The following is a 13,699-nucleotide window of genomic DNA, read 5'->3' on the forward strand; positions in this document are numbered from 1 at the left end:
TAATTTGTAAACAGGATGATAATATCTGAAATGGTTAATCTTTCATCTTGCTTTCGTTTCCTACAACTTAGAATGACCGTATTCATCAGATCATGATCTTGTGATTTTGTATACCTAAAATTGCAAGAATAGATGTTCTTCATGTGTAGACATTAATGTCATAGGTATATTGAGGAGTAAGGGAGATAAAATATAGCCTTATTGCCTTGAATAGAAAATGCTTCAGAGTAACATTTTAATATTGGGATCCTAAATTATTATCAGATAATCTGACTTGATTTTTCTATAACACTTGATTTTCTATAAATTTTTGCTTCTCTTTAAATTTCAGATTTTCATTTTTAATATATTCTTTTCTATAACTTGCTACTTTGCAGGAGATAGGAAGAGTAATTGGAATTGCTCTTATGAAGCAGTTTGGATGGAAAACAGATTTGAGGACTCCAAATTTAGAGGTAATGAATATTCTTTTTAATTTATATACATATAAACTATTCTTATCATGTTAAAATCCATGTCTGTACGGATTCAATAGTCTAGTTTGTCTTTAACAGTAAAAGAGTGCAAACAGTTTTTCTAGTAGTTTCACTGTGAAAATGCTTTATCCAAATTTAAAAAGAAAAGACAAAGAAGTTTTTTGTTCACAGCTAAAGAATAAAGTACCCATTGTGAGGTTGCAGAGATGCTCTCTACAGTTGCTATAATATATAACAAGTCTCTGATAAGAAATTCTAGCTGTTGTTTAAAAGTCAATAGCAATAAGAAGGCCTGCATAAAATTTAATAGTATTGTTACATGGAGTAGCAGAAATTATTCTTCTCTTTGTTTTGAAAACCATCTCATGAATTTGACAGATAGTCATTTTCATGATTTATTAATTCATAAATTAATTGCTTGTTATATTGCTCTAAATGGAGTAATAACTAGCCAAATCAGAACACTGTATGGTTTTTTTTTCAGTTTTATAGTTCTATAGTTTTAGTTTTAGTTGATATTTTTCAATTTTTAAAAAATAACACCTGGTGTATGTCCATCTTTTCATGAAAAATATTTTGATGCCCCTGAATAAGGTGACTTCTACCCATCCTGCCTTTTCAGTTCTCTTTCCTTCTTCTTCCCACTTTCCTTTTTTGTCTCCCCATCTTACTGTCAGAATTACTGTTTTCTCATAGCTTAGCTTATAAAAATAGCAAATTTAATTTCTACAAGCCTTAATGAAATCAATAATAGCACAAAACAAAATTGACAACACTAAAATCGCATGTAATAAAATTTGTGACTGAAAATTGACAGGATAATCAAATCTTAACAAATTTTGTTTGGCAAGTTGATAGAAAAAAATTTTATAATGGAGAAGCTGTTTTTAATATTTGATATGTAAAAAGAAGATCAATCAAAAATATATCATATCTTTGGTATAAATTATAAATAGAAAAGAATTTTAATAAATAATATTGCTACAGTGCATGCTGTGTAAAAATTGGAAAGTTGAACTGTGATGTTTCAGTTGATCAAACAATTAAGTTTCTAAAATGAGTCACTTTAGATAATTATTTTTTAGGAAAATGTATCAATATTGGAACAATTCCGATTAAACTGCTTATGTTAAAAATAACTTTGAGGGGCTGGAGGGTATAGCTTAGTGATAGAACACTTGTTTGGCATACTGCCCTTAGTTTGGGATGGCAGTACCAGGGATCAAATGTTCTTAAGGTTCAAAGTGGCAGTTAAATATTTCTTAAACCTTATCAGACTACAAAAGTGATATTCTAACTTTTTTAATTCATGTGGGTTACTAGTATCTGAAGCATTTACATTTTCTGCATGGCCTAACAGAAGAAAGGAAATAAAAGAGGCAAAAACTCACCTAGAGATAGTAGATAGAAAGGACACTCTTGCTACCATACATTTGGCCTGAAGAAAGTTTTCTATCACACTGCAAGTATTTGTAGCTCATGATAACCTTGTGTGGGCTCAAGTCTTACTTGAGGTTAGAATTGTGGTATATTTAGGAAGTCTTTTCTAACCCAAAATTCTGAAAAGTCTAATTCCCTTGTGATAAAATAATCTCTGAGGAAAAAGATCTTGAGTTCTTTGTAACATGATTCTCCATATAATGTATGTACAAAATTGACCTCAGAATTTTTCTATGTAATGTTCTTAAAATTTCGTTTTCCTCTTTTAGAAAAAAAAAAGATTATGAAACATTTTTCCAGATATGGCAAATAAGCCTTGGAATTTCATATTAAAATATCTGTTACATAAATTCAAAATAGAAGTTTCATATTGTCAGTAATTTGGTCATGTATTTTCTTGTTCCTTATGAACTCCTGTGTTTGCTCTTTCAGATCTTTGTACATTTAAATGACATTTACTTTGTGGTGGGGATTCCTGTGTTCAGGTAACTATTATATTCTAAGCTTCAGGTTTGTCCCTTAAGAGTTTGTGAAATTAAAAACTGTGTTTTTTTTTAATAATATGAAATAATGATAAAACAGAGGAGGCAAAAGGTAAAGCATTTTGAGTTCTTTGCTTAATCCAGGAAAATGTATTCATGGAGCTTAGTGGATGTGACTTGATCTGACCACTTAGAGCTGTGAAAAATTTTGTCACAATCATCCATTAATTACATGATTAATACTGAAAATTACATCTAATTATTTGTTTTTAAGTGCTTTTTTTCAAACCATGTTTAAGCTACAATTTTTAGTCTGTTGGCATATTAGAAATATATAGAAAATATAATGTAGTTCTTTAAATTCATATTGAATATTTTCCAGATTTTATTGCCATTATTCTTTTATTGTAACAGGTTATTGCTAGTTTTTAAAATTTTCAGGGGTCTCCCTAGTCATGTAGACTACTAAATAATAATAAATACAAATGATTTGTTTCTTTTAATAAATACCTAATGAATTCTTCCTGTGTAACAGATACTTTGTCTAGGTGTTCTGGGGAGAAAGACCTGGTTGAATAAAACCATTGATTTCCAGTTTCTTGGAAGAATGTAAATATTAATACAAATATTAATAAAACTTCGTTTTATATGCATTACTCCTTATATAAGTGACTTAAGTACCCTTTTCCTAGGTGATTTTAGGCAGTAGGATGTTTTAAAGATCTGGAAAATCCTGTGAGAATAACGCATTTACCTTAAGCTCTATTTATGTATCTGAAATTTTAAATCAGGATATATTTTTAAATGTTTAAGATTATTAAATTTTATGTTAATATTAAAAACTTTATTTAAGGGTGAGCTTTAGTATTTGACCAGCACAATGCTGAGAACATTGTAGATATCTAAGAATGGTGAATGGTTGAGTACCTTGCTATGTGCCAGCCGTATGGTAGGCTCTACGAGCATTTCCATGACCAACAAAGATCACATTACATGCTAAGTAAAATTTCTTGGCACCATAAGTCCTGAGAGGTCATCACATGTCAATGCCCTATTCGTTTCTCTTGGACCCCACCTACTCCAATATCTTTTATAACTCCAGGCCCTAATCACTGTAAAATATTTATAAAACTGATTGACTTTAATTTCAATACTTTTGCCTATCTTACATTTTAAGATTTCATAACTGACATGAAGGATGGGGAGACTGAAGAAATGATCACATTTGTCAGAATAATATTGATGATCACCAAAACAAAGATAGGAAAGGTTAACAAAACAAGCAAGATATGAAATGTTTTTAATAGAATTTATAATGTAGTTAAAAATTATTTTAATTAATTAATTTATGTGTGTGCATATATAAACATTTTTTTTATTTTTATTTTTTTTTTGATTTTTCTTAGTTATACATGATGGTAGAATCCATTTTGATAAAATTATACAAGCATGGTATATATCTTACTCTAATTAGGACCCCATTCTTATGGATGGGCATTTTCATATGTGTACATAGGAAAATTATGTTAGATTTATTCTACTGTCTTTTAATTTAAAAATTTTTTAATTATATACAGAAGTTTTAAATACTCTTATGTAACAAACATATATAGCTTTATATAGCATTTTAAAGACATTATATTTTATTATTCCAAATTATTTTTATGTTCATAGAAACACTCAAGGAGTCAGGCTTATGGCATTTTAAATATTAATTGGTGATACACTTAAAAATTTACAGATACAAAGTATATACCTGAAAATTAAGACTCAGATCTTGAGTGAACAGTGATTGTAGATAAGATTTTAATAGATGCTTTGTGATAAGTCAGTTTTACTAGCTAGTGAAGGAAGAAATGGTCTTGATGATGTGTTGGCTAAAAAGAACAATTTACTGGGTATGAGCAAAAAAAGTGACATGAAGACATGAAGAGCAGATAGCATTTGACAAAAGAAGGGACAAACTGGTGATCCTGAAAACAGAAAAAAAAAAAAGTGAGAAGTGATGAAACAGTATAGAACAGACAGGAAATCTGAAGGCTACATCAAAATGTATATTTTAGTAGTAACTAATGACATTGTTCATAATAGAGCCTTACTTTCTTTAAAGAAAAGAACTATTGGGGTATTAGTTAGCCCCATAGGCCATTAACTGAACATATAACGTAGTAGTGATGGCATAATGGATAAGAACTATGGACTTGAATTCTCCCCTCTCTTCCATTTAACTGCAAGTTTGGCAGTTTATCATTTCTCTGTTTTTTATAAAATCAGGAAAATAATATTACCTACTTTATAGCTTTGTGGTTGGAATTGAATGAGATAAATGAGATACTCCATGTGAAAATGCTTGGTACTATTTCTGGGATAAGGAAGTGTTGAATCAATTTCAACTTTTTTTTCTTTAAGTCAGCAGCTAGTCAGAGGAGAAGCATTTACTAGAGTGAGATTAATTCACCCTGTTAATTTCCTTTGAAACATCAATTGTGTACCAAACACCCAAAGTTCAAGGAATTTGGTCTAGTGGTACAACAGACATATGATAAATGCTTGCCCAACTGAAAAAGGATTTTGCTAAAGGAGGACATGAGGAAAAGAACATGGAGCAGGGTCACTTAAGCAGAGTCCTGAAGGGAATAAGTAAGGGCTCGTTAGTAGACACAAGAAGGAAAAGCTCTTACAGACAAGGAGTAGTGTATTCAGGGGCACAGAGATGTAAGGAAGCTTGAGTTATGAGGGGATGATATGTAGTCCCAGTACAGATGGGACCGAGTGTACGTACAGAGAGTGGTCAAAAATTAGACTGAACAATTAAGGAAAAGGCACAGAGTGTCTTGTAAGCCATGTTAAACAATTTGGATTTCATTCTAAAAGCCATAAGAATTTGAAATGCAAGGGTAATGTGATCATATTTGTGATTTAAAATAATTACTAAGGAAGTTATATTTTAAAATGGAAAAGAGAGAGGATTTAAACTCTGTCCAGGCAATAAATGATGAAGAACTGAACCAAAGCAAAAATTGGGGGTAACAGAAGGACTGAATTCATGGAAAAGTTAAGGAGTCTTGGGAAAACCTTCATATTTCTGATTTAGGCAACTAGTGGATGTTAGTGTTAGTCACTGAGATACAAAATATAGGGAAAGGAAACTGTATTCAGTGACAAACATCCAAGTAGATATTTAAAGTTACAGCTCTGAAGTTCAGGTGACAAGTCTAGACTGAAGATATAGATTAGGGTGACCAATATATGGTAGCAAATGGAATAAGAAAAGAGTAACGTTTATATAAGAAAGAGAGAGGAGAGAATGTGTTCACTTTACAGCTGTTGAACATACACTACTTCACCTCCAGGTAAAAATGCCCAAGCAGGTATTTGAAGATAAAAATCTGGGGCTCAAATCCAGGCTAGAGATGTAGGTAAGAGTGTATTTGTCATGATGTGCAAGAGAATAAAAAAGAAATATATCTATGTGGAAAGGGGGGCAAAAACCACATTTACTTTGAACTACATAAAAACCAGCTACAATCTGATTTAAAACATCAGTCAGACACTATGAAAGTAGAGCATTGTTTTTATTTGCAAGGAGTTTGTGAATACTGTCTTCCCCTGAATAATTTTATTATACTGATTTTAACAGGGATCATTTATTGGAATAATAGCAGATCACTTTCACCTAGCTTTCCGCAAAGTAAAAACACATTCACATTAATGACGTTTTAGTAGAGTTAGCTCCACAAAATAAAAGCTGTGTTGGTAAAAATGTATACATAATTGTCAAAAATTTGAAGGTTCTACATAAATCCCTGCTACTTAGAAGTTGGTAATATAAACTTGTAATACATACACATGAAAACAGTCTTCCAGAAAAGGGAGAGGGAATTTCATCAAAATAGAGGAAAGCTCAGTAGAGTAGAGAGGGGATTGAGGAGGAGGAAGGAGGGTCTGAAAGAGGGAAGAACAGTAGAGTGAAGGTGACTACACTTCCGTTTGCACTACATGGATACCCCACAGTGGATCCCAATATCAACTCTACACCCAAGACACTAATGTTTAAAAAACTATAAATAAATTGCACAAAATTGGCAGAGTAAAGGGAGAGGAGCAGGGGAGGGAGTGGAGGAAGTGGGGAGTGCTGGGGGCTGAATTAGAGCAAATTATATTTCATGCTTTTGTGATTATGTCAAAATATATCCTAATGTTTTATGTAACTAAAAAGAATCAATAAAAAATAAAATAAATATTTAGAGACCAAAAAAATGGTCTTCCATACTGTGTCATTTTTATTTTTATTTTATTTATTTATTCATTTATTCATGTATTTTTGGTGTCTAAAGTATAAAATGTTTTCTAGCAAGACAGTTGCCTGTAGAATTACCAGTAGAACTTACCCTGTAGAAGTGATTAATTGATTGAAATATTTTATAGTCTTTTCACCTGCCAGTTTACATTCTTGATTTCGAATGTATAGATACAGTATTACTTATAATATGAATTAATGTTTCCTGAAAAAAAAAACTTTATTAAAAAGCAAAGCTCCCATGGGTTTGCCATGCAGAACTTTCTCATTATAGTGGCATACTGCTACACTGTTTTATTTGAAAGGGGTATGTCATCTTATTTCTAAGCACATAAGGGGCTTGCAGTTAGTATAAATCAGGACAGGATAATTTAAAATCAAAGAAAGATGAGGAAATAGATCATGGAAGAAATCAATATTTAATAAATTTATATACATGGAATTCTGTTGAAAGTCTTTAAGAACAGTGGAGAACACTGTGTGTTTGGGTAGTGTTATAGAAGAGCCCTCTTAGTAGTTTCAGAACAAGCCTACCCCAGAACAAACCATCACAAATTCTTGAAATCATAACTACTTTAATTTCCAAGATGTTGTTTGCTTATAACATTAGAAAGTTTGAAATAATATATTTTGACAATATCTTAACATATTAAGAGAATTTCTATCAATTCTGGAAACACCAATAGTAACAATGGTGATTAGTAACAATGATGATATAGAACAGAGACCAGTAAACTCATTTGGGAGATGTCTGCTTCATCCCTTTTAAGTTATTTTAGACAGTGGATTGTCATGCTTCATTTCATCTTTTGAGAAAGATGCAAATAAGCAAAAAGCAAATTTACAAAAGGGATTTTTTGGTAGAAAACAGGTTTGAAGGTTAGTATCCATTCAGCCAACTACACCTACATCAAAAAACAGTGTGTTCCTCTTGACTCCAGAGAGAAAAGAACGGTCTGTTGTACATGGGAAGATAAGGAAATACTAAATGAGAAAGATTTCCCTCATGTGTGATTAAATTTTTATAAATTAAACATGAGAGTTTAAATTTCAGTTTCCAAAGAATTTAAGTACCACAGTGGCTGGTTAGACAAAGTATCCATTAGAGAATTATTTTGAATAAGATTAAAATTTTTCTAATTTAGATAATTCTTGAGATATGGTTAGATTAATGTGCTAAAGTGGTTCTAGATACAGACAGATTCATCATTTTTATTTATATCCTGTTCTTTAATATATAGTAATATTTGGTATGTAAACAGCTTCTTTTCTTTGCAGAATCCCCTTAGCCAGCAGAACTTATATTAAGACTGCTGGACTTCGATCCACCATCGCGTGGGCAATGGCATCTCTTGCAGAAATTAAGGTAATGAAAATGTTTTTATTTTTGCTATTAGCACAGTCTCTTCCGTAGTTAACTTATATAGTCTCTTATTGGTGGACAATAAGAGATTGCTTGCTTTCTTTTTCTCATATTTATTTATTTAATTATTTATTTACTTTGTGTTATTGCCATTACACTTTAAAACTACTACAGTGATATGTTTCTGTGTACTTTGGCTATGAAGAAGCTTGAGTGCAAAGTTAACCACATTTTATTATTTCTTTTTTTTTTTTTTTAATTGGAAAGAAATCTTTATTTCTGGATCAAAAGAGTTGTTAAGATACCAGCTCACATATCAGAACAGATCTCAGGGTCCAGAAATAAACCTGTACATACACAATTTTTAAAAAAAGATGCAAAGGTAATAGAACACAGAAAGAATAGCCTTTTTAACAAATGGCGCTGTTAAAGTTGGATCTATAGGACCTGGAAAGGAAAACAAAAGTGAACTTGGAAGCATACCTTGTAGCATAAACAAAAAGTAACTCAAAATGGATCATAGACCTAAGTGTAAAACTTAAAAACTATAACTCCTGGGCATTCTTATACAGATGAAAAAAAAATAAATTGTGACCTTAGTGGGAAGAGTTCAACAGATGCAACACTAAATAATAAACAGATGGGATTTAACCAAAATTTTAAAGTTTACTCTTGCCAGGTACAGTGGTACACATCTGTAATCCCAATCACTCAGGAAACTGAGGCAAGAGGATCACAAAATCCAGGCCAGCCTGATCAACTCAGCGAGACTCTGTCTCAAAAAGAGAATGAGGATGTGGCTCAGTGGTTTAGGTGCCTGAGTAGAATACACAAGACCTTAGATTCAATCCTCAGCACCTGGGGGTCGGGGAGAACAGAATGCGCACCCACTCATTTCACATAAGAATACTGACACCAAACCTGGGTCTGGTGACCACTGTGTTCCAGCTTCATGTGGTTTGCATGGTCCTTTAATTGAACCTGAGTAGTCTATGACTGTGCTAATGGAATGTAGCACCACGCCCAGCCTTCCAAAAAACAGCTCCCACTTCCACTGTCTAAATTGTGAGGACCTTGAGCTGCCAGGTGAAACCTGCCACTTTTGAGAACAATATGAGATCACACAGATAAAGTGAGCCATCCCAGCCAGGCCACCATCAGAAGGCAATGTTGCAAGCAAGTTCTGTAGAACTGCCAAGCTGAGCCCACTCAAGTCACAGAAATGTGAGAAAATAAAATAATGTGGTTTAAAGCCACCACATTTCAGGCGATTTGTTTCAAAGGAAGAGATAACTCAAAACACTGACAAGGGCCGGGCACAGTGGAACACACTGGTAATCCAATTGCTTGGGAGGCTAAAGCAGGAGGATCATGATTTCAAAGCCAGCCTCAGCAACTTAGCAAGGCCCTAAGTAACTCAGTGAGACACTGTCTCTACATAAAATATTTTAAAAAGGCTATGGATGAGGCTCAGTACTTCTGGGTTCAATCCTCAGTACCTAAAAAAAAAAAAAAAAAAACACAAGGCACAGACACACACACCCATGAATATAGTTCCATTCACTTTACAAACAAAAACTTGAAAACAAATGACAAAACAAATAGGATTGTACTCCACCTACAGTACAGCTAATAATGGCCACACAAGATAGTTAATATTTAATAAAAAAAGGAAACTTAACTTATTTTTATTTCTTAATAAACTTAAACTTATTTTTATTTCTTTCTTGTTTTTTGTGGTGCTGAGATTTGAACCACGGAGCTATATCCTCAGCCCTTATCTTCGATTTTCTACATTGTACTGTTTTTACTTTTTTAACCTCTATACATATTACCTTTAGAAGAAAAAAATGATTTATGTTTAAAATTCCAGTCACAATTACAGAGAGTCTGTCAATATAAATTGATACAAATACCACAATTTTGATTTTTCAACTGATATTCATTAATTTCACATAAGGACTCAGGCTGGGTGGCTAACCCCCTATTTTGAGATGGTGAGTGAGCATCAGTCTTACTGCTTTAGAAAGAGACAGAAATTGGGGCTAGAAAAGGGAAATTTGCTGGAAATAGCAATATCCATAGTGTCCTTCCTCTCTTCTTCGCAAATAATCATACAATGAATTAGTATGCCATTACATTATTACAGATCTTGACATTTTATTTTTAGAAAATCATCTTTATTCAAGTGATTTAGAAACATGTATTCCAGAAATTTGGACCCCTGGCATACAAAATACATATTACCTGAAAACACTCAAGATTCATAAGGATCTGCCTTCTATCTGTACAGCCATGAAACTCCCTTTATTTTAAAGAGATTCAAACTTATGAATATTTATTTATTTTCATTTATAAAAACATACTGTAACAAAAATCAGAATGTTTTGATTATAGAAAGAACTTTAAAAAAATTTTTTTTTCAGGGGGGTTACCAGGGATTCAACCCATAGGCACTTTATCACTGAACCACTGAACCAAACCACATCCAAAGTCTCACTAAATTGCTTAGGGCCTCACTAAGTTGCTGAGGCTAGACTTGAACTTGTAATCCTCCTTCCTCAGCCTCCTGAGTAGCTGGGTTTACAGGCGTGTGCCACCACCTATGGCCAGATACAGCTTTTTTCCAGAAAGGAGCAGAAGGAATGGTATATACACAGAAACAAAGGTCCTTAATACACCTTGGCCAACTATTCCTTTTTTTTCTTTTTTTAAATACATTTTAGGTATTGGGAATGGAACCCAGGACCTCCCATGTATGGGACAAGCATTCTACCATTAAACAAACCCCAGTTCTTTTTGGTTATCTTACAGTTATCTGTAAATTTTAAATCCAAGAGGAAGGTGCAGGGAGGAACAGTTAAAGTATAGACATTTTTGTGGAATGTGTTCAGCCTCATCCTTGGCAAAGCCTCCCCATGTGGTCACCATGAGCCACAGTCATGACAAGACACAGTTACGACAAGACATGCTCCAGAACTCCTTGTCTGATCAACTGCTCACACTTCCATCGAGGCAAAAAGTGCTGGCTGTTTTTTTTAAGAAGGACCGAAGTGCCATCATCATCAACTTCAAATTCCCCATAGTCTTTTAGACACCGCACTTCAATATATAAACTTTTTGGAGGTTTCATATCCTGTGTGATGTCCAAACCTTCATCTCCTCCCAGTGACCTCATGTAGGTAGCAAGAGACTTTTTATACTGATTAAACCACTCTATTTCTTCAGCAGACATGTGAAATCGTAAAGCACTTGGCAAAACACTGCCATATTCCCACCTGAGAGCTCTAATTCGAAGCAATCGGTCATACAAGTAGGCAACAGTGCAGCGTCGATTTCTTAACAGAGAACAGTGCCGAAATTTAATAGTTGGTATCAAATCACCTCGTCCACCCAACTTTGCTTCATTTACATCAGACTGGTTTTGTTCATATAAAGCTTTCATTTCCTCCAGAACTTGTCTGATTCCATCCTCATTGAAAGCGGGTAGCTGCCCTTCTGGCGCGCGGTGCAGCTCACGAACCAGCTCCACAGCTTTTTCGCAGAACATGACGGTCCCTCGGGCTCGTCAAGGTTTCAATCCAAACAGTCGCAGGGGTCTCGGCTTCCGCGTACCTTCTGTTCTGCACACCACAGTTTCAGCTCTTTGCCTCTCCCTCTGCGACACGCTTTGGCCCACATTTTATTATTTCTAATTGTTTGTGTGATAGTCCAAAGGTGTGGTCTGTCTCTACATCTTAAAATTTTTCTCTATAACTAAGATCTTGATCAATTTTTGTAAATGTTCTATGAATATAAAAAATATTTTCTTTTTCTTTCTTTATTTTTAGCTATAGATGGACACAATACCTTTATTTTATTTGTTTATTGTTTTTTTGGGTGCTGATGATCTAGCCCAGTGCCTCACATGTGCTAGGACAGAACTCTACCACTGAGCTATAGCCCCAGCCTGATAATTTTATTTTCTGATTAAGAAATGTTCTCTATGACCTTTACTTACTGTGTTACTATCTGCTCCTTTCTGAAAGAGCTATTTTGAAATCTCATATTATTGTATTTATATTGTTTTTGCATTTTTATTAGTTATTGCATTATTTAGTTTCTATGTGGTTTGGTACATACACATTATTGCTTCATTTAAAAATTGTGCCTTTTTATTGTACATAAAATCCTCTTGATCTTGATGAGTAAGTTTAAACTTAACTTTCAGTATTTCTTATTAATATTTTTTTACTCCTTTCTTTTTGTGTTTGCCTAAAATTTCTTTCCTACTACTTTATTTTCAAGTTTAAGTATTTTTTTACCAACCTACAACTGCTTTGATCTTTTCTATCCCACTCTGATGGTCTGTGTCTTTCAGACTTGACTATATTCTGTGGTTTTTTTTTCCATTCAAAACTTCTTAATTCATCTGGTTACTTTTGTTTGTTTGTTTGTTTGTTTCATTTTGTTTTGTTTACTGGGGATTGAACTAAAGAGGCGCTTAACTACTGAGCCACATCCCCAGCCTTTTTTTTATATATATTATATTATTATTTTGTATATTATTTTTGTATGTACCTCAGAGTCTCATCAAGAGTTGCTTAGGGCCTCACTAAGTTGCTGAGGCTGGCTTTGAACCCCAAGATCCTCCTGGCTCATCCTCCCAAGCTGCTGTGAGAATGTGCATATCACCATATCCAGCTATGTTTACTTTAATTTTTTTTTATTTTTATTTATTTATTTTTTTTTACCTGGTAGTGCTGGGGATCGAACCCAGGGTCTTGTGTATGCAAGGCAAGCACTCTACCAACTGAGCTGTATCTCCAGCCCCCTATGTTTACTTTTCGTGTTTGCTGGTTTAATGAAGTTACCTGCTAATCCATTGTTCTCCCACACTTGGAAATTTTATTTTGCTAGTCTATGAAGTTCCTTTTCCCAGCTCTCTCAGTTAAACAAATAGAGCTCTACTGGTACTTTAAAGCAATATATCAACTGGCTTCAGCTGCTAAGACACACTGTTTTTTACTCCCTAAACAGTTGGTAAAAATTATCATTTTTACCAACTTCTCCCTCTCCCCCATGGTGAGGTGAGACCTTTAGAGGATTCTTTTCTCTATACTCCTGCCTACAATGAGACCTTTGAAACATTATTACCCCCTTTCTCTACCAACCGCAGCAACTAGATTAAATTAAATTATTTATTGTATATAGGAGCTTCCCTTAATGTTGCCCTTTCTGTTTCAAAATTTCCTAGAACTTTAATATCACAGTCTATGCCTGAGCATTTACAGAGAAGTTCTAACACACAAGGATGTACTGCAGATGTATTGCTCCTTCCTGTTTTTGTTCTCTTTGCCTCTCTCAGTTCCAGGCCTGTTTTCTGGTTTTATTTGTTGCTTGGCTAGTCTTTTCTTGGGTGTTTTCCTCACACATAGTGTTTGAGTAAGGTACTTCCTGCATTCCTTTGTCCTCAAGTGTCTCCCTCTCATCCTGGTTCACCCATCTCAGCAGGGCCCAGGGTCGTTGAGTTGTGGTGCTTCCCTCCAAGGTCCATGGGTACTATTTCATTTTCCATAGATGAGCCTACCATGCCACTGTGGTTTTTCTTCCCTTTATAGACAATTTGTTCTTTACACGTAGAACCTCGTAAGACTTT

General features: G+C 33.8%; 2 protein-coding genes across 4 annotated transcripts in view; one reads left to right on the forward strand and one right to left on the reverse strand.

Moving 5' to 3' along the window:
* The window catches only part of Thumpd2 (THUMP domain 2 tRNA and snRNA guanosine methyltransferase), a 45,552-nt gene that overhangs the window by 10,070 nt on the left and 21,783 nt on the right, over window positions 1-13,699 (forward strand). For all 3 annotated transcript variants that reach the window (XM_021725874.3, XM_005324536.5, XM_040271094.2), the window contains 3 exons: window positions 378-455; window positions 2,349-2,401; window positions 7,977-8,064. In XM_021725874.3, the coding sequence (XP_021581549.2) occupies window positions 378-455; window positions 2,349-2,401; window positions 7,977-8,064 (219 nt within the window). The remainder of the gene's footprint in view (window positions 1-377; window positions 456-2,348; window positions 2,402-7,976; window positions 8,065-13,699) is intronic.
* LOC144369400 (DNA replication complex GINS protein PSF1) lies at window positions 9,781-11,728 on the reverse strand. The gene has a single exon (XM_078029308.1). It carries the CDS (start codon window positions 11,609-11,611, stop codon window positions 11,018-11,020), a length of 594 nt encoding a protein of 197 aa, XP_077885434.1. The 5' UTR covers window positions 11,612-11,728; the 3' UTR covers window positions 9,781-11,017.

The sequence above is a fragment of the Ictidomys tridecemlineatus genome, chromosome 12 (assembly GCF_052094955.1).
Source record: "Ictidomys tridecemlineatus isolate mIctTri1 chromosome 12, mIctTri1.hap1, whole genome shotgun sequence".
Classification (NCBI taxonomy): domain Eukaryota; kingdom Metazoa; phylum Chordata; class Mammalia; order Rodentia; family Sciuridae; genus Ictidomys; species Ictidomys tridecemlineatus.

Excerpts from the sequence above, each read along its gene's own strand:
- LOC144369400 (XM_078029308.1), bottom strand. The coding sequence starts at position 11,611 with ATGTTCTGCGAAAAAGCTGTGGAGCTGGTTCGTGAGCTGCACCGCGCG.